At 36.0% G+C, this 20966-nt stretch overlaps 1 protein-coding gene across 4 annotated transcripts; it reads right to left on the bottom strand.

The window, feature by feature from the left end:
• Positions 1 to 2693: 2693 nt before the first annotated feature.
• On the bottom strand, positions 2694 to 19207 carry LOC113697184 (L-arabinokinase). 4 transcript variants are annotated; one of them, XM_027216676.2, is made up of 29 exons: positions 18638 to 19204; positions 17362 to 17469; positions 17040 to 17108; positions 16850 to 16933; positions 16526 to 16602; positions 15438 to 15504; positions 14140 to 14197; positions 13798 to 13865; positions 13660 to 13722; positions 13258 to 13311; positions 13055 to 13157; positions 12860 to 12969; positions 12645 to 12764; positions 11976 to 12032; positions 11264 to 11436; positions 10991 to 11153; positions 10654 to 10737; positions 10418 to 10537; positions 8799 to 8929; positions 8634 to 8715; positions 7833 to 7920; positions 7132 to 7175; positions 6931 to 7026; positions 6774 to 6850; positions 5346 to 5561; positions 5092 to 5257; positions 4397 to 4468; positions 3920 to 4123; positions 2694 to 3234 (listed from the first exon to the last, which is right to left on the bottom strand). In XM_027216676.2, exons 1-29 carry the CDS (start codon positions 18719 to 18721, stop codon positions 3118 to 3120), a joined length of 2955 nt encoding a protein of 984 aa, XP_027072477.2. In that variant the 5' UTR covers positions 18722 to 19204; the 3' UTR covers positions 2694 to 3117. The 4 variants fall into 4 exon arrangements, with proteins under 4 accessions (XP_027072477.2, XP_027072478.2, XP_027072479.2 ...); XM_027216677.2 differs by lacking the exon at positions 18638 to 19204 and adding an exon at positions 18147 to 18286; XM_027216678.2 differs by lacking the exons at positions 2694 to 3234; positions 3920 to 4123 and having other exon boundaries at positions 4416 to 4553; positions 18638 to 19207.
• Between the last annotated feature and the right edge of the window lie 1759 nt (positions 19208 to 20966).

The raw sequence follows: 20966 nt of genomic DNA, 5'->3' as shown, positions 1-20966 counted from the left end.
GAGCAAGCAAATAATGCTCATTTTTTGTTGCTTTGTTATTTTCAGGTACTACTTAATTGCGTCAAGTAACATTCAACTACATTGAAAGTATTTTTGATGGGTTTTCTCGCGGCATCCATTAGCACACCTAATATTAATCCAACCTACTATATATATATATATATACACACACACACACAAACACATACATACTAATAATTATTATCTTTTCTTACATTTATATACTTTCCTTATTTATTCTTACTTACCTTTTCTTGTATTTATTTACTTTCTCTAACTAATCTAATATTTTAAAAAATATAACATTTGAAATATATCTTAATGACTGTTTATGGCCACCCGTTAGATAAACCGACTTATGATTAAATTGGACATTCACTTTTATTATCTCTAAAAGTAATGCTATAAGTTTAGAACTTTGAATTAACTTTTTATACGCTAACCGTATAGTGATTCTTTTACACTACTAGTTATAGTGAGATACGTCACCTATATATAATTTCAATTTCAATTTTAAATTCACAGTATTATAACATGATCTAAACCTGCAGCCGTAACACCAAAAAAAAAAAAAAATTATACACTGACAGTGTATTAAAAAAACTTACTCTTAGACTTTTATTAATAATTAAACTTTGATACGATAATCTTATCATCAAACAAATTTCAATGGCTCAAATCGTATTCGCATCATGTGGAACACAAAGTTTTGCACATGGCATACAGCGATGACAAATTGCACGCTGCGTTACTTACGACTCTACCAAGAAAAATTATCCTGTCAAAAAATTTGACAGTACTCTCTGCAAAACAAATTGTGGCCGTTATCCGATAATTCCATAACTGTCCTTTCAAGACAGGTGTTGGCCCCGTCTGTCTAAATCCAACTGAATTCGGTGCAAATTGTTGGAATAGTCATCTCAAGCAATTTGCCCATTGCATGTGGTATAAAGCCTATTTATCACCAAGAAACATTTGCAGGCTTGAGTAGACAGCTTCCTTTATGACGGGCAAAGGCAAAGGCGTGAGACAAGTTGTTCAAATATTTGTCTACTAGGGTATACATTTGTTGTTGTTGTTGTTGTTGCTGTTTTTTTTTTTTTTTTGGGATAATTTCAAAAATCAGATTTTTGACAATTGCAGCCGCCTCTTGAGGTTTGGAAATTATGGAAACCTCTCGAAGGAGACGTGACGTCTCGAGGCGACGATGGCAGTCGTTCGATGCGGGCGATTGACGCCAAGTTCGGGCAAATAGAGGTCGACGATCTCCTGCCCTCCCGGTGTTCCGCGTCCGAGAGCTCAGGCTACAGTTCGTGGGCCGAGACGCATCGCTTGGCTGCGACTCGGAACACGGCCTCGCCTTTGCGGTTCCCCGACGCCGCCGCAGCCCGATCGGGCGGGACGGCGTTGGGAGAACGTTGAATGTTGGGGCATCCGAATTCCTTCTAATAGGTATGCAACACAGGAAACCCGTGGGCGGCCAAGGCTAACGATGTTGCTCTTGCGCCAACGATTGAAGGGGAATGCGAGGGAAGACGTCGCCGCACCAGCGGGGATCCGACCAGCCCAAACATGCCCACCGCTACCCACGCGCCGTCACGGGCTGCACCGTCTGAGCACCCACGCCGTGCATCGACAACCCCAATCGGTCACCGATGCCAGCTTGGATGCCAAGATCATGCAACGTAAGGCACGCAGCACACACAAAAACGACGTAAACGAACGACCGTCGTGCACGACGCCATATATATATATTATGAATACCCAATATTACACTTATCTGATATGTAAAACAAACTAAATGCTAAAAAGTAAACTAATTATCTGTTAGGTGAAAATTTTAATTTAGTTTTTTTTTAGGAAAATTTAAGCCATGTTTTGAAAGTTTTCTTTTTTGGTATTTTGAACATTTTTTTTTGGTTAAGTAACTTTTGAAGATACTTATTTTAACAAATGCCTCGCTATTTGGTTGGTCAACTTTTTGTAAATTGATTAATAAATCTAGAATAAAAAAATTGGGAATGAAGATAGAGCACTAGATTAGATGATGTTAGAGTTTTAGGATAAAGAAGTATTACCAAAAAGGAATTTCTATTTTTCTCTTTAAACTCATTTTCACTTAAATTTTGTAAAGTAAGGTTATCATAAACTTTTCATAACATCAAGGGAGGTAAATATAATTTTTCAAATCTTAGGAGAGGTGGCTAAAATTATCAAAAATCTCAAGGGAGGTTCCGTAAATTATCCCTTTTTTGTGGTATTCTTTCCAATTATGAAAGAAAACCAATGTTTTTGTAAAGGAAACTCGTCCCAAATTTGTTTTGATAAAAGTTTAGATGGTTTTGAAGGTTGTTCAGATGTCTAAAGATTATCATTCACCATTGTTTCTGTCCCATGTTTGTGGAATTTTAATAATTTTAGCACAATTTGGCTCCCTAACATGGTTCATTTTCAATACAATTTCTCTCTATGTTTTTCATGTTGTCAAATTTAGTCTGCAGTATTTCAATTTTAGAAAATATGTTTTTTCAAATAAATATCTAACTGAAGCATAAGATCTTGCACAATATACAATACTGAAGGAATTAAAATGCACATAAATTCGGTCTCTCATATCATCATGTACGTAAAATTCTAGAAATCAAATTGAAAAGTATCCAATGTTAAAAAAACCGAAAGGTATAGACACTTGGTTTCTTGAATCACTTTTAGTTTTCTTTTATTTACCATGCACTTTGCAAGCTGCCTTCCTTAATAATTTTAACCCAAACTAAAATTTGGAAAAGAGATGAAAACTGTAGAAATTGTTTTGTTTCTAAGACAGCATCAAGGGAATGAACTTCTATAAAAAAAAAAAAAAAAAAGGAAAAAAAAAGAGACAAATTCACCGACATGACAATATGGAGAAGCATTTTTTTTAGGTTTTTTTTTCTTAATGTATGTGGGGGAACTTGAACTCGGGACCTTTCACTTATACTCCTTTCCTCCGAACCACCCAACCGATCCCTTCCCCCATGGAGAAGCAATTTAGTGTTCCAATTGCATTGAAAGGTTCTGAGCCATAACCCTTCCTGCAATTATTTTAGAGCTTGAAAAGCTCAATCCTGAAGAATAGCATTATTGCGAACGGGATCTGAGACGAATTTTCAGATAACCAAATTTTCCTGCCCCAGGTGACGAGCCTTCAAATATAAATGGCAAAAATCCTGTGGCAGCTTTGTATCTTTGTTGAATCTACATAAGAAAAAGAAAAATCATCAAGAATTTAGAAGATAATCAGAGAATACTACGAGACCCCTTGAACAATTGGACTAGGAATTTGGTGCACATATCTCACAAGGCAATGTTACCACAAAAGGAAAAGGAATATGAAGGGAGAAGAAGATAAGAAACAAGTCAGTCTTGTTTAGCTTTCAAAGCAATGTAAGACATCAAGTGCATATGGTTACATGGTAGATGTTCTGCTTCATGCTTACAAGGAAATTCATCCAAATTCCTCGGTCTTTGGTCGATATGAGGATGCAGATCATTATCTATCCTTAAGAAGTACAATCTCTAAATTTCATTAAACGATAGTGCTATTCTTTAAACAAGATGAAAATATTTGATAGCAAGTGCTCGAGCAGAAAATAATCAATAGTTCTTTCAATTCAAGGATACGCATAACAATAAGTTAAAGACACACTCATCAGCATACGCAGAAGGGATAACGAATGGATAGTGCACTCGCCCCCAACCAAAGTTGTAAAGTCACAACCTCTTCGATCATATGAATGTTTAAGAACCATTTATTGACATACACCAACATCAGCATAAGGACAAGCAAGCAAAGGGTGAACTTTTTGAGGGACAAGAAAATGGAAGGAAAAGATGGTCATCTCTGTAGAATAAGTAAACGATTAAGATTTTATAAATTTACCTCAAATATTTGTTCACTGCTTCTCAGAAGGTTCCTCCCAATAACGCAAACTGTTCCTCCAGAGCCGCCACCAGTAATTTTTGCCCCGAACAAGGTACCCATTTCAGATTTTGCCGATTTAGAATGCTGCAGTCGTTGTACCAATTCCACCAACCTATCTGTCCCATCCGAGCCAAGTCCACAGTGGCTATAGCTGTAATGACACTGTACATAGCACTGTGTCAGTTAGAAGTAGAAAAAATTGGAGCCATAGTTTAAATTTCAACTAAAGCCCTTGACTGTGTTTTTGTCTTTGTCCATTTTTAGAGTATCATGAGCTGGAAAAACTGTATTGTTTCTCTTTATACCACTGTTCATTTTCACGTTGAACCATCATAACAGCATAGAGTAAATATAAATACACAAAATGTATAACTCAGATAAGAATCTGATTATAGGTTTTTTGAAAAAGACAAAAAAAAAAAAAAAGTCAAGTACCTGATACATTATTTCTCCCAGAGAAGAAAGCTGATCGTCAGTGGGAGCAGCAGATAATAATCCTTTAAAGGCCTGCATTTTTTAATCCACAGTGGTGACAGCAAGAGCAAAATTCGTAATCAGACAACTTCATCATAATGGTTGATCTCTAGCATTGCTGAACTAATTCAAAATGAAGAATGTATAAAAGAGGATTCATCAGAAGATTTCATCAGAATATAGATAATTAATGAGCACATAGGCAAAATTTGCAGGGAAGCGGACTTAAAATCTGAAGTTCTGGTTCTAAAGATAGTTGTCAGCATTGTGCATTTGTGTTATTCCATAATGGAATGTATTGTTTTATGTGTGTGTGTGTGAGAGAGAGAGAGAATAGACATTTTCAAAATAATAATTAGGAAAGCAAATTTAAAGTTAAAAACGAAAAAAGAAGAAAGAATTGCCGCAAACTTCTTTGGCGTTCTGTATTCTTGGTAATGCATAATCTCTTATAAACTGTGGTCAATAAAAGCACCAACCCTCACAGATCCATACTCTGGTTCTTGGAACCTAAGGGTGGTAATTACAAATTTTTCTGACTAAGACTCCATTGCTGTAGCCTGGAACTTTACTAGATCAACATGGACAAAATTTAGAAGATTACAATCAAGGAATACCTGCTCATACAACATCTATGGTGTATAATAAAAACTGACCTTGACTCGGAAGTTCTCGTATATAGGATGCCTGGTTGGTGCTCTCACTGCATAGGTATGCTTTTTGTCTATAACTGTTACAGAATCTTCATGATTGACATACTTATTTAAAAATTCCTGCCCTTGCAAATACTCTGGAAGCTTATCAACATAGGAAGCCTCATATCTAAAATTGAGGAAAAAGCGTATCATGAGATTCTGAACAAACAAACAACCAATCCCAAAGAGCATTGAATCTATTGATGCTATGTTACCTATGAGGTGACAGGTTGCACAAGTAATCAAGACAAGCCTCAGTTTCAAGTAAATTATTTCCATCCTTCTCTCTTTCATCTGAGGTGTTCCCATTGACTTGCTGGGAAGAGTTATTTTCTAACAAGCAAGAAATCTGTGCAGATGCAGTAGACTTCACTATCTTCCTACCCATAAAAGCACCAACCCTCACAGATCCATAATCTGCACCACCAACACTGCATAAAAACAAAAAACTTGTTCAGGTACATTTGTACCAACATGGTACTTTAACTTGGTTTATTGAGTATTTATCTTGAAAGGACCCTTTTATTGTAGTTCCCCAACAAATATTAAATCTACAAAATAACCACAAAAAGGACAACATAAGGAATATCAAATACTTTTCCACAAAATGAGAAAGGCGAATATCTGTCAGAAGGATAAATCCACAATTATGAAGTGACTCAGCAAAATAATCAGAATATGTTGATAAGTAGCTTTGCCTTGGCACAAACAACTTTGGCTTTGCCTTGTAGGTTTCACATGGGTTCCCAAAGAGAAATTGACTTCTAAAACAATCAGCAGCCTTAACGTCTATCTTTAAAACAATCAACTTCTTCCTTATCCATTGCTTCTAAGTCTTATGCTAATCTTGTTCCTTTTCTCCTCGGTCTACTCCCTCTCCTTCTCCTCTTATCCTTCTCCATAAATCTCCTCTACACTCCCACGAGAAGAGAAGAATAAAAAGGAAGAGCAGCAACAAAAGCACACCATCTAAAACACGCCTCTTCTGGCATCTTTAACTGCCAAAACCCCCTCTGTGCAACCACAACTACCATCAACGTCATATCAAACTACCATGCAGAGGTGCCTTCTTTCATCTGCTGTGTTGGCCAAATCTCAGTGGCCAGACAATCATGATGATAAAGATGCCAAAATAGAGTGCAGCAGAAGTAATTCTCATCCTCGTCATCGTCAGCAGGAGTAAACCAAAGCCAACAAACACCATAAGTAGCAGAAGAAGAAGAGGGACAATTCAAATCGACAAGAAGAGATGAGGGCCATGGAAGTGGAAGATTACAACACTAGAACTAGTAGAGATGTTGGGCCTTGGTGGTTTTGCATGAAAACAAAATGGAGTGTTTGGTTGGAAGAACTGGACAAAAGACTTGAGGGGGAGGAGTGGAGAAGTGGAGTTGGAGTTTGACAACAAAGGACGCACAAGAAGAAGAAAAATGAGAAAGAATGAAACAAAATCAATTAGAAATCAATTTCTCTAAGTCGGGAACCCACAAAAATTAAAATATTCTGGTAAATAACCCTAGTTTTTTTGTGCATGACATAAAAAGTCTAAGATTGAGTGCTTTCCTTTGATATCATAATAATGCCAATTGCAAGAATAAAAAAACAAGAAGGCATCAAAGGGAAAGCATTCTCAGATGCAACACCTGTGGCGTATTCCTGAATCAATCCCCCAAAAACGTATATGGGGCGGGATTTCTACCAATCCTAGTACCTCAGCAGGCTGCATAGGAACAATGTATGGTTTAGAATTAATTGGATTGTCATAAAAGATGCAAAAGCTGCACACCAGATTATGCTTACCTGACAAACCATTGCCAGAAGTTTGTTTGCTTCACCACATGCAGAAGCCATCTGATCCATCACTCCACATGGGGCACCAACAACATGATTCTCTACCTGTTAGAAGCTTGAAGAGGGAACTTAAAATGAAAATTGGTGGTATAAAAGCTAATATATAACCAAAAGTAAGGCACAGACAAAAGGAAGTTTAGAGGAGCATGCCTTCTGGCAAAGCAAAGCAAGATCTCTCGGGGCAATGGTCAATCCTGCAAGAATAGGTGTAACACATAAAAATTAATGTTTATCAAGTATGAGGATAACTTATCAGGCATAATCATGAGTACTTTGATTGGGTGTTAGCCATTTTAATAGCTTAGTAAGTGGCAGATAAACACATAAATCATACTGTAGAACCACCTCAGCCAAATATGCAAACCAAATTTGTGACATTTTACATCTTCAGCTTCTACAACCATCAATTTAACCTTATTAGTCACTTGTCTATAAAAATTGAAGTTTCCCTACCTAAGCCTTTAAAAAACTTTAAGGAAAAGAACAAAATCTTGGGGATTAAAAGTATTAACATTAAAAAGAGAAGTATCACGCTATCACTTGGACAATTATGTAACCCAGCTAAAGTAAGTGAACTTTAACAGCACCAACACTATAATCAATTATTAAGTACATAGAAATGCCAACTGTGCAGAATGAATATCTATAATTTCTTTTTGACTAAGATGATTCTGAAATTTTACAACATCTACTTTTGAATGGCCATACTCCACTTATAGGTAATAGCTACACTAGACCCAACAGAAGCAAGAGCAATTAAAACAGTTTGTACAGTCAAAATTAGGACATAAATTCTTGGATGCATTCATCACCAAAAATTACATCAAAGAGGAAATTGAAATGGCATATACCATGAGCAGCAGCAACAGCCGACATGCTGGCAACTTCTACTGCAGCAGAAGAGGATACCCCTTTGCCTTCTGGGACCCCTGAGCTTACCTGGGTGGAAACTATTGTTAGCAATACGTTGGTGCAACTCAAGCACCTAGAAACTATAGGAAATTTAAACTTTTAAGAGAAACCAGATCGAGATTAAAATCTTGAGTCATCTATTTTGGCAAGTGAAGCCCATCCCCATTAACAGCATCTTATTGCTTCTAATATTTATTTTGGCTCATTAACCCCCTCTGCATAATTTCTTGCTAGGTGTTTCTTACTGTTTAATTTCCTGCCTCTAGATAGCTACATCCATATTTTTAATTCAAAACGAAATGGAACATATAGAACTTCTTTACATGGACTAAATTCAATTCCAATTATCACCAAAGCTTATTGCTCTTCAAAACATGATCCGACGCTGTTATTCTTAGTTTGTAAAATCTTCATAATCAACGAATCTGTTGTGAATAATTTATGGGTCAGCAGGCAGCACTAACTAGCCCAGTTTGTGATTAACATGTTACTTCTTATGGTGCCTTGCTTTATTTCTTGGAAGATATTTGATGGCATGTTTGGCATCCCTGTTATTAGAGTGTTCCACAATCAAATGAATACCTTTGGATCAATTCTTTTGTTTATCTAAAATAAGTAAATAAAATAATCTTTTTCTTGCATTGGTACTAAAGCATGTGCTGACTGCATAAATTTTTCCAAGAAACATTAGTATCAAATGTATACACATGAAATCCATAAACAATTAAAAGCATTTATACCAGTATGCTGATACTGTCTTCAAAACGAACACCCAATTCAGTCATCAGCACCAAAATTGTACCTGCAACATATGCTGCCCACCTAGAAAGGGTTGTTGAAAAGTGACGAGACTGGTGACTGATAACAATGAAAGTACATAGTCCTATGATAGAAAACGCACTTACTTCTGTGATGGATCCTGCGAAAAGTACTTTCGTGCTTTTTCATATGATATAGGTTTGCCACTATCTATTAAACCTGACAAGTCCATGTCAAACGTTGGTCCACGATTGCCCAATTCTGATCCTAACGATACCTTCAAGCAGCAAGTAATGATTATTGACTATTTTATGTATTTGTAAGAAAATAATCTTCCAATACCACATCCAATGATCAAGAAATGAATTCACGAAGAACAAAAATCGAAAATAAAAGGAGATTATTCATGATTTTTTGTATCTGCAACCAAATAATCTTGCAATACCACATCCAATGAACTAGAGATGGACTCATGCAGAATAAGAATCCAAAAGTCTGAGACAGACATGTTTCGTGGACTCTTCTCCCCATCGACACCCATACAAATCCAGTAATGATATTGGATCTTTTGTCCCACACTTCATTTGAAGTTTGGACTCCTCAACGGTTAACAAACACAAGAAATACAGAGAGAATAGCTGGAATATGTTACTTCTGGTTGAAATCACTATGTATGCATGTCAAAGATTTTGCCTCTAATTATCATGACTCTTTTCTTTCCTTCTCTTATATGCTTTCACACCAACAAATATGCACTTGTGAACATGAGTGGTAAATTAAAATAAGTTGGTTTCCTGTCGTCATATTTACTTAATATGTCAATTACAACTGAGGATACAAATTAGACCCAGGTACCCGTGTTGAGCCATTATGTGGCTTCCCGATATCACAGGTCTGGAAAATCAACAAATCAGACAAATAGGCTCATAATCATAACCAACATCTGTTGCCAGGTCCATGTAGCATGCACTAATATACATTGGAGGAATCATGAAAAGTTCTTTGCATTATAATACTGATTACACGATAGTAAATGGTGAGTTCAGCTCTTCTTTCTTGAATAATATGAGAGTCAAAATGTCCTTGGGTTTCGTGGAAAGACTAAAGGCCCCATCCAAGAGGCACCCAATTTGATTATCTTCAAAAAAATGAGTTGCCGGAGAAAGTAATGGACGTGTGACAAAAACAAAGTGATAAGTAAAATAACATGCTTTTCTTCTCGTGACTTAGATGGTACTCACAGGATAAGTACAATATGTTAAAAAAAGACAAAAAGGAGCACTTTCTAACAATGATGCTTATTGGTTAAAGGCCACGTGGAAAGAAAAGCCAGTGGTTGAAACAAATGTATGAAGCAATAGCTCTACAGCTCACATAGATCGTAAACCAATTTAAGGACTTCCCTAGAGGCCAGATTTTTGCAACAAAAATAAAGCACATCTCCGCCAAAATCAGATGATTTTGTTAGAAAATGCAATAAAAGATCTCTAATAGTGACATAAAATTTTAGTGTTGTTTAGGCCAGTCTCTTAACTATGTTACAGGTCAAAAGCATACAGAAAAATATTCATTGCAAGTTCAAGCAATAAAAGATCTCTCTCTCTCTCTCAAAGAGAGAGAGGGGGGGGGGGGGGGGAGGGAGGGCACAAGAAACATTCCAAATTAGCTAGCTTAGGATTAAACCATATACTGCAAATTCACTTAAACTTTCCTATGCAAAATTCAAGGAGCTACTAATGATGTAAAACAGAATCAATGAACATACTATCTGGATTACAGGGGTTCGTGCTTCTTTTTGCTGCCTGGCCTGTGCATGTTTCCACAACTTCTGCTTGCTCGGATGATTCCTCTGAATGGCAACATGGCATGCTTCCCTAATAGGCATCTGAGAAATCAGAAGCATCCAATACAGTTAGAGATAAACTGTGATGATGTAATGAACTTTACATGAATAAAGCTTAGTAGTGCGAATATCGGAGGAAAACAAATGGCAGAAACCACCTGCAGAACAAGACTCCCTGAATAGTCTGCAATCCCTCCCATTACATCTAATCTTCCTGGAGCTCTAGCAACAAATATTTCATCCTGTAGAAACAGAAATTGACTAAAACAAGAGCATAAAGAAGCAAAAGACATTCCGAGGACCTAATTAGTATAAATAAGCACAGAGATAAAGGACTCTAGAGAAATGAAAATTCCATGAAACTCCATTTATTGTGAAAGAGTTCTGCAGACCTGTATACTTGTAATTGAATTAAACCACGTCAGGACATTAAATTTATTTTCATTTGTTGTCTCACTAAAATATACAGTAGTGGGAAAAATAAATTTCCCATACCTCCCAGTTAAAGAGTGCTGCAGCAGCCAGGCTCTCGCGGGACTGGTGTGTGTTATGATTCACAGGATCAGCTAAGGCACGTAATTCTGCCAAACCCTTAAGGAAACTTATTGTGTCTGACAGACCATGGTGATCTCCATGAAGAATTTCAAAGTCTTCGATTCTACAACATATCCCATTTACCAAAAAAAAGCAATATTTTATAAGTATCGCAAAGACTCCAGATTGTATTAGATAACAAGGGAATAAGCCAGAAAATGGATGGGAATTTACTCTTTTGTACATGAGATAGCTGGACTTGATTTATCATTTGGCGATGCACTTCGAAAACTTAGTTCATTTTGCGCTACTGCATACCACTCAGGGATGGCTACATCTTTACCAGGAACTCTCTGAAGCTGATACCCAAGAACAATTGCATCTCGCAACCTCCTCGATCCACTAGGCTATATCAGGAAAAAGCATGCAGAATAAACCTTGTGAGGTTCCAAGTATGATCAGCAACAAACACAATTCAGACTCTGGACATTGCGACCTTGCAAACAAAGTCATTTTGCTAAAGAGAGATCTAAAGAAAGAGGAAAACCATTTTGCTTTTAGATACTAACTTCTCCAATTGACTACATTGTAATACATGCATGTACTACATTCTTAAATGGATTCCAATAAGTCCATAAATCTAAAGCTGTGTCTCTTATCATTGACATTGACCAAGTTGGAGCCAAATCTCACACATATAAAGTGAATCAAAGAAGGTACCATAGGACAGAAATGGTCTTGTACCATATGTCTGCCCTCTATTATTGACAAATATTGGTTGCAAAGAAAGATTCAGTTGCCAGGATTATTGCCATATTGACTGGACATATCTGAGGTTCAAATAAGCTTAAGCTTAAAACAAACAACTGTGACTACCACGCACCTGACCAAAATGTAAACCTGGACAAATGAAAGTCTGATTGTTATTAAGTTGAACAGACATTACCTTACAAGAAGCATGACTTTTTCCTGAAGCCGTATCCTGTAGTATGTTGGCAGCCACCTGAGGAGTCGTTAGGTAACAGCAAGAGATCAACAGTTAATCCAGGTATTTCAAAACGAGGTGTAAAAGAAACCTGAGCAGATTGCTGAGCAAGGAAAACACATGAGAGAGAGAGAGCACCAGAACACTGGAAGCAAGCTAATTCTGATAGTCATGATTGGAAAGCAATCACTTCCACCTTCAACCTCAATTCTTGGGCATGTTTCATTAAGGGGGAAAATAACTTTTATAATCACTTTCCGTTTTGTCACAAAGAATTCAAAAAACCAGGAATACTGTATATCTCAGTATGCTAATATATTACCAATTGCATGTACTAAAATCAGAATTCAACATGAACTTTGGTATTCATTTTTTTCAATAATCAATATCAAAAGTCCAAGTAAACCTTTCTTCATTTCATTATTAAACCGCTTCGACGGCACAAATTGCCTTTGAAAGTGATGAGGTTGTCTACATCGTACAAACCCAAGAATATTAGCTATTTAATAACCTGTGACTTAGAAGAGATTTATGGAAAAAGGGAGGAAACAACTCAATCTTTTCATATGTCAGTTTTATGCTTGGTGACATTCCGCTTTACAATAATAAGTAAAACAAGAAAGAATCTACCTCAGCACCATTAATGCCACCATTGTAGCAGGGTTTCAAGGTTATAGCACGTTCAAGATATGGGGCCCAGTGTCCAGTGAGAAGATCCCTCCTAATCATCTCAACACCACACTGAAAGTGCTGTTTCACAAGATAGGTGGATATTCCGAAATGAGCTCAAATCTTTTTTATTGTCAGAAAACAAGCCTACAGAATAAGCAAGCATAATACTTTACCTCAAGCATATGTCTCAAAAATGGTTCTTCATTAAAATAATCTCTGCGCACAAAAATGAATGGCACTCCATATGCTAGAGCTTCACTAACTGTGCCATATCCTATTTTACCTGAGGAGACAATAGAAACAAGATAATATGTCTAGCGGCCACAGAAGAAAACTAATTGTAGAAACCTAATTCTGGAAGAAGTTACCAAGCATGCAGTCCGAAGCAGCAACTACGTCAGGTGTATATACATCTTTAGGGAGCTTAAAAAAATTTCCAGGAAGCTCCTGATCTTCAGAAGCACCACATACCTACACGATCAAAGAGCACTTGAATTTCAAACACACGCTGTATGTCTAAACCACAGTGCAAAAGATGGAAAAAACTGATCAAATGCTCAAGAAGATTAACCAAGCATATCCATCCAGAAGGTAGATAGTCCTCTTTCAGATTCCATCCTGATAGCTGGCAAGAGGAGACAAAATTCTCATTAGTTATAATAGCTTGAGAGTGCACCAAACACCTTTTAAGAAACATGGCATCATTTACTACTATGTCAGTGCACAAAAAAGGAATAGGAATAATCTCATAGATGTACTCAGATAATGATATGAAAAAGATGAGCCTCTGCAAAAGTTTTCTACTTAATTTGCATGATGCATTCATGACTGTTGTCATGAACTCAAATTCTGAAATGAACAAGAAAAGTGGAAAGAACATATTATTATTTGATAGGGAAACCAGAGTCATTTCAGGGCTACATTCCAAAATAGGAGAAATGTCAGATACAAATCCGAAAAACATTAACTTTACCTGCCCACCGAAATTATAGAGAAGAACTTTTTTGTCGTCCCCAATTCCTAGCTCTTTCCTAACCTACAAAATGCAATACTTGAGGACACAAGAGCATATGGTGTGCAAACATGAACATGCACAGATTTAAGGCCAAACCTCTGCTCGGGATTTGTGTAGCCTCCTCACAACAAGAGGCACATCAACAACATCACGGAATGCAGGCACTGAAAATCATTTCTTACATAATTTGAGATAGCAGAAGTTAACTTCAATAAAACATTAATACAGAAGATTAAGGTTTCTCTTTTCCCCTTTTCTTCAATAAATAAAACACAAGATATCAATTTGAAGAAGTATGAAATATTGGGATCCAAACAATGCAATGTCGGTATCAGAAAACGAGTGAAACTCCAACTATGTTTGATTATAAGATACTAAAGTAAAGGAAACTAATATAGAACGAATGAAAAGCAACAAAGTTGCATGGACAGGACATACTTGGGCAATATCCAGGTAGACGAATTAGAAATTCACAACGAGAATAATCTTCAGCTATCTGCATATGTCAGGTTGAATGTAAAATTAGATGGTTCAAGATCACTATACTTGTATAAACAAAGAGATTAATCAAAAGCTCATTGAAGTAGAATGTAGATATTAAAACGTCTATGCTCAAAATATCCATAAAACACGCACAAAGATGATAAGCTTAAGTAAATTATCTCAGAATTCTTTTTGCAACTACTAATAAATCCATTTAGTGTTACCAAAACCAAAAGACACTTAATTGGAAAAGATATTTCACCAACCTAATGCTTGATAAGAAATAAATTAACAAAATCCCTGATAAAAACAAAGTTTTTAATATGAGTCCATTGTAACTGATGACATGCACAAATATATATAAATTACTTGAAGTTCCTATAATGTGAACACAATGTAAGGTCTGTCACATCTGGAGAAAAGTTAAATTACATCAAGGCAACATGTGATGAATTCAAGAATGGCATTTGACCACTTGCTTTCCCAAGGATATCGATATCACCTTCCAGTAGGAGTTTATTACAAGTGGTGATATTTGTTTCACTGCAATGTTGCACATATATTGCTGATTCTTTTTGTGTTAACTGTGTGCTTGTTGAAAAACAAAAACACACTCAGCTCAACTCCAAGCTTCTTGTAGTTCCTAGATCCTATGTCATTCGTAAGATTCTTACAGGATAGCAAGCAACCTTCTCTACTTCACATATACATGTTTAATCACAATTGACAGCCAGATATTTTGGTGCAAGTACATTTTAAACTTCTTTTCTACACCTGATTGCTTAGGCATTCCGATGTTATTCTTCCAATCTGACCACTGAATGCCACCAACAGATTCACATACGAAACCAACAGATTTCCATTACTCCCATTAGTTCGTCAGTTTTGCTTTTGGAAACCAGGAAAAGCTTGCCCCATTTTGATGTTTGCTTAAAGGATTTAGCATGTAAAGTCTAAAGCTTTCCAGACCATTACCCACTCTTCAACTTCTCAAGTACATAGTCATTTGCAAGCAGACAGAAAATCGGGTTTTCATTCTATGCCAATACCAAGATGGAAATAAGAAGAGATCATTTGAATTTCATGACTCACTAATCTAAAATGATTTGGAAGGTGGTCTATTGAGTTCCCTTTTGTTTTCTTTGGTTGGGGGAATGATATTTGTCCTCTACTGTGCCTCCCCCCAAATGACCCCCAGTATGCCCCTTAAAAGAAAGATTTAGCAGATAAGTTCCAATGCAGATTAAAATCACCTGCCAAATTATTGGACGGTTGGTATATCCTGCAGCCATCACATACTCAGCATAGATGAAATCCCAACTGCCAGGAGCAAACGAAAAATATAATAAACACCTAAAACAGTCCTGTCTAATGCCAATTGACGATGATACACTAGTCAAACTCCAATTGCCAACATATTTTACAACTTAAAAGCAAAAGTTGAATCACAACCAGGGAAAAGAACCATGGCTGTTGACATTGCTTATGAGATATATATGTTGGTTGCGAACAGCCCAGTCACCTCATTGGAAATGCCTGAATAGCGATAAAGGCGACAAAACAGACATTGAATTGCCACATTACATTTCTATTCCTAACAATTCAAAACAGAAGAAGAGAGAAATCCTTGGTTGAAGACCTAAAGACAGAATATTAACCCAGGACGCATCTGAAAATCTCTCACCATGATGCAGGGGGCAAAAAACAGAGAGAAACTCGTGCAAAAATCTACTAACGAATCAAACTATAACTATGGTTGAGTCATGTCTCCTTCTTGACATCAGCATTTTAGAAAGAATATGAAACTGATCCCCTCAAACATATAAAACACTATGTAGCACCATCCCTACAGCTTAATCCTCAAAAATGACCACCAGCATCCCAGGCAGGAAGGCAACAAGGACTCTAATTTCAAGTCTAAAAGTCAGCTTGTTAAATTTTGAAACTAAGCTCAGTTGATTATAATCTAAAACAGAAATAAAACAAAATAAAATAACCAAAAAAACTTGAGCATAAGCTGTAGATAAACCACAGAGGCAATTGCTCAAGAGCCGACAAATCAACAGCAGCAAAATGCACCATTGTTTAACAAGATGCAACAGTTGTGGTTACGCCCATGTGCTCCCAGAAGCATCCTCTACATTTATTTGGACTTCAAACAGACAGACACATTGGGAAGTCAAACATCTTTGAATTTATACTTGCTATCTAAGGAAACCTCAAATATATAAAACTGATAGCTTAAAAATCCTACACAAAATTGCTCTAAGATTTGAATGAGGCAAACCTCTCTGATAATGAGACCATTCTTGAAAATAAACATTAGAACACCAAAGTGTACCTGAAGTTGGTTACACAAACTGAATGAATTCCGGCATCTGCAGCAGCACGACATGCAACAGGGACGACATCTGAAACCTATTTGCACAAAATCAAACCATCTGAAAGGGGCTTCATAGGAAGTAAACTTTTCTAAAACCTATCAGAATAGGCACCTTAAACCCACATGAATGTGTGACATAGAGAACTATTTTTGTCTATTAACACACTGACATTACCTGTGTTGCCTTACAGTTTCTTTTAACCATGAACTTCAGATAAAAGGAATACCCTTTCAATGATGTCAAACAACAAGTATTTAACCATAAACTGAACAAGAGATTACCACCAAGTCAGCCTTGATAGATTTCAGCCACTCTACTTCTGTTGCCAAAATGGAAGCCCGTGGCACAACTGCTGTTTCAATGTACTACATTTACCATATCAAGAAAATAAACAGTAAATCTGCTTGCTCTCTGAGGGAAAGAATGAAGGCACAGACAGGATAACACAAATGTTCCATTGGTTGATTATACCTTCTCCAAGGAGGCAAGGCGGTCAACAGTCAAAGCATCTGCTTGAACAGCCCCAGAATCCAACAGCACCTGGCAGGTTCATAAAAGCTTGAGATCTTGAATTGCAGAATAAGGCAGAAAAGGTAAAACAAAAAATAATTAAGAAAGATCACGAACAAATAATCAAGTCATGTATGAAAAATTTACTCCAGAGAGCCATCCATATAATGTAAATTCAAATACAACAAAATTGTCAGTTCAACTTGAAAACTACTAACTGAAGAGCAAACATTATATGTGCAAATTAAAACCTAATGAGGAGTTGGCAACACAATCTACTGACCTTGCGAATGAAAAGCCTGGGTGACTGTATTGCAGTTGTAAAAACATATTCAGGAGCACCAGAAACCACATGGACATGATGCCCAGATTGTATAAGATTACGCACCACCTGTCAAACGCAACATCAGGATTTTTTTTTTTTTTTTTTGCAAAACAAAACAATAAAATTGAATGCTAGACAATGTACAAGTTAACACATTCTGAGTTTGCATTGTGCAAATTAATCACTCCAGTTTTGCTTTTCATAGATTGGCAACAGAAGAAAGCACATAATAAAGTAATTCCTCTATAAACCCTTATTGACTTAATACTAAAAGTTCACCATGAATCAGTATTCATCAGCTTCTACTGTCAATTCACACAAGCAGTTCTAACACAAACCAATGAGAAGCCTTCTTAAAAAGGATACGGATAAGAACAAATTGTCTCAATATTAATTAAGATTGCTTATCGAAAAAAAACAACAACAATAAGTGCATCTTTTTCAACAAGTAAAGAAAAGAAAACTCTCAATATAGAACTGTACTTGGTAACCTACCAATCAAAATTTTTAACAAGGACTCTACTATCCAATACAAGAAGAGACCCTGTCTAAATCTGTTGGCCAGAAAAACTGCAGCTGAGAAAAAGAAGCAAGCACTTGCAGGGTTGATTCATAACAAGAAAATTAAAAAAAGATTTGGCTTTTCCCACTCTCTACATTCAGATAAGTAGATTACTACTGCACGTCCAACTTGATTTGCTTATTGAAATACTATTGCACATCCCTAACAGATAAGTATCTACCATTGAATTTGCAACATTGGAACTCCATCAAGAAGTACACCCCCGTTTCACTTCCATAGTGTGAGCTCAAGATCATGATAGTCCCACAAACCCATTTTCCCTTATAATTTACACCAACCCCAAAATGAATTGCAGTGATCATATCCCACATATCCATAATCAGGATGCATAGTGTCCATTCCACAGATCGAAATCCCCCCTTGAATGGTGTCCGGATCCAAATAAAACCAGTTGCAATAATCCCTTCTGATCATATGACTCAAGCTTCCAGAATTGCAACTTCTGAATAAACAGGATTAATTTCTGGCCAAGATCAAAATCCACATTATCATCCACCCAAAAAACCCTCCCACCAATGAACATTTTCAGCAATAAGCAACCCCAAATACTCAAACACGAAATGCAACAAAAATCCATCAGACAAAACCTCCAAAAATACCAAAACTTCTAGAAAAAATGTATTGAAAACTGTAGTAAACAGTAACAAATACCTCAACAGCACGAGTGGCATGGCCAAATCCATGACCAGTAACATAATAGGCAAAAACGAGAGAGTTCTTCGGTGATCCTCCCATTTCTTCTGGAATATTTCCTGAATTCTTCAAAAACCGATCTTGAAAACCTCAAACACGAAAAACCCAAGTCCAATTTTGTATCTTTATATTTTTTTTCCACCCAAAATGGCAATCAAGTTAGGCCACCCTTTGTACCATATAAAATTTTTGACAGCTTGTCTTGACTCTGAATGGACTTAATTTTGAAAGAAATCAATGATCCCATTAAAATAGGCCCAATTGGGTAATCTAAAAGTGGCTTACATTTGTCTTTCTTATCCATTCCTAACTACGACTGTAATCGGCTTGAGTTTATCCTTTATCCGGTTAGCAGATTTTGAGGTAAATTCAAAATCTTCTTGTTTGTTAAGGTTTTTTTGCTTCTATTTTTGGGCAATAGATTTAGATAAAGTTATTACATTAAAAGATCAGAAACATCCAAATAAGCGCGGGAGAGTATGGTCACAGATTGGTTTGGTTGTTGAGCTCTGGAGTCACTTTCATCAGTACGTTGCCAGTTTCTACTCTGTCCTTTTTTTCTTTTTTTCTTTTTGGCTTTTAGCCATTTTTCCAAATTTAGATTTTGCCTTTTTATTAGAAAATATTTGGTACTGGAAAATAGGATAAACCTCCCTCAGTTATCTCCTTATCCCAGTTTGGTCCCCTGTTCTTTTAATTGCAACACTTCTCCTTAATTTTTCAAATTAAGTGAGATACACTGCTTTTCTTAGTCATTTTTCAATCAATGAAATGAACTCGTCCATACCACTAAAATTGCCCTCGGACTTTTTTTATAGAAAAGATTATTTCATTCAATTAAATCTGCACTAATAGCAGAAAATATATCAAACAAACATGACACAAATATATATAAATATAAAATTAATAGATATAACAGATTTAAGAAAATAATACAAATAAAGGTAAATTTGATACTCCTATATATCTTTCATCCAGATGCATCACTGTACCCCAATACATTAGTGCATGTCTGCTGACAATAAGATCTATTTAAAACTGGTTCAAGTCCAAAAAAAAATTTAGATTTGACAATAAAGGAGAAATTGCAAATCTGAGAAACTAGATTCTAAATCTACAAAAACTCAAATTTCACAAAGATAAAAACCTAAAAAACTCTCACAAGAAAATATCGAAAAGAGAATAAAACTCTCACTAAAACAATTTAAGAGAGAAGAAACTCTCACTAGAAGATCTTAAGAGAGGAGAATCTAAACTATCAAGAGTACTTTCTCCCATGGGGAAAGACCAGAGTTGGTCTCTCTCCCATGGAAGAGATGAAGAAAAAAATCTTGATAAAAGAGTTCTAGAGAAAAGGAAAAAAAAAAAAAAAAAAAGAGTTTTAGAGATCGAAGGGAGGTAGAATTAAAGGCAAGTTAGGATCGCCTCGAACTTAAACTCACCTAAATTAAGGTCTCATTGCCTCGTTCTCACTAAACATCTAGCCATGAGAAATCTCATGATTATGCCCAAGTCTAGTCGAAGTGAATGCTAATCTTTCTATTTTTATTTTTGTCAGCTAGATCTTAATGTCAAAAGAGTTAGAAGGTTGATATAAGTTAATATAGGGCTGGCTGTAAGGCAAATTGTGGCTACGAAGACTATATGTTTGATCAATTAATTGTTGGAGTTTATTTGCTTAAAGTTGAAAATTAAGGGGTATCAAATGTTGCACCTAAAGAAGAAGGGGTTTTAGTGGGACAAATACAAAAACAAAATATTGAAAAGTATAAGGGGTTTGCTGTGTATTACCCTAAGAAATCTAATACCATTTGGTTGAAAAAAAAAAAAGAATGATAAGACAAACTCATATTTCCAGGATTTGTATTTTTAGGCACTTATTGTTTTTTATGTTTTTTTTCATTTTTTTTTTGTGTTCACAAGGGAGGAGTGAATTTTCATTGTAATGCGAAAGTAAAGGCTGACAACATACAGTTTTATTTTACTTTTGGAATCTTTGTAATAGGAGTTTTGCAAAAAAAAATTACTCTCTGCCTTGTATTACTTTTGAGTTTATTTAGGGTAAAACACAATAAACCCCACCAAATTTTCAATCTTTTCTCGGATAATTTTAGTTGCAAGACCACTAGAGGGACAGAAAAAGTAATCCAAAAAGGAGTCAATAGATGACATTCTAAATATTGTCCTCCATTTTTGCACTTTCAAAATTAAATTAATACTTCAGTTTTACAAAAATTCTAATATTTACTCACAAGTTCTTGGAAAACAGTGAAACCACCGAATCAAA

This window comes from Coffea arabica, chromosome 6e (genome assembly GCF_036785885.1).
Source record: "Coffea arabica cultivar ET-39 chromosome 6e, Coffea Arabica ET-39 HiFi, whole genome shotgun sequence".
NCBI lineage: Eukaryota > Viridiplantae > Streptophyta > Magnoliopsida > Gentianales > Rubiaceae > Coffea > Coffea arabica.
Note: the sequence above shows the minus strand (reverse complement) of the source record. Positions and strands in the feature narration are given on the sequence as shown.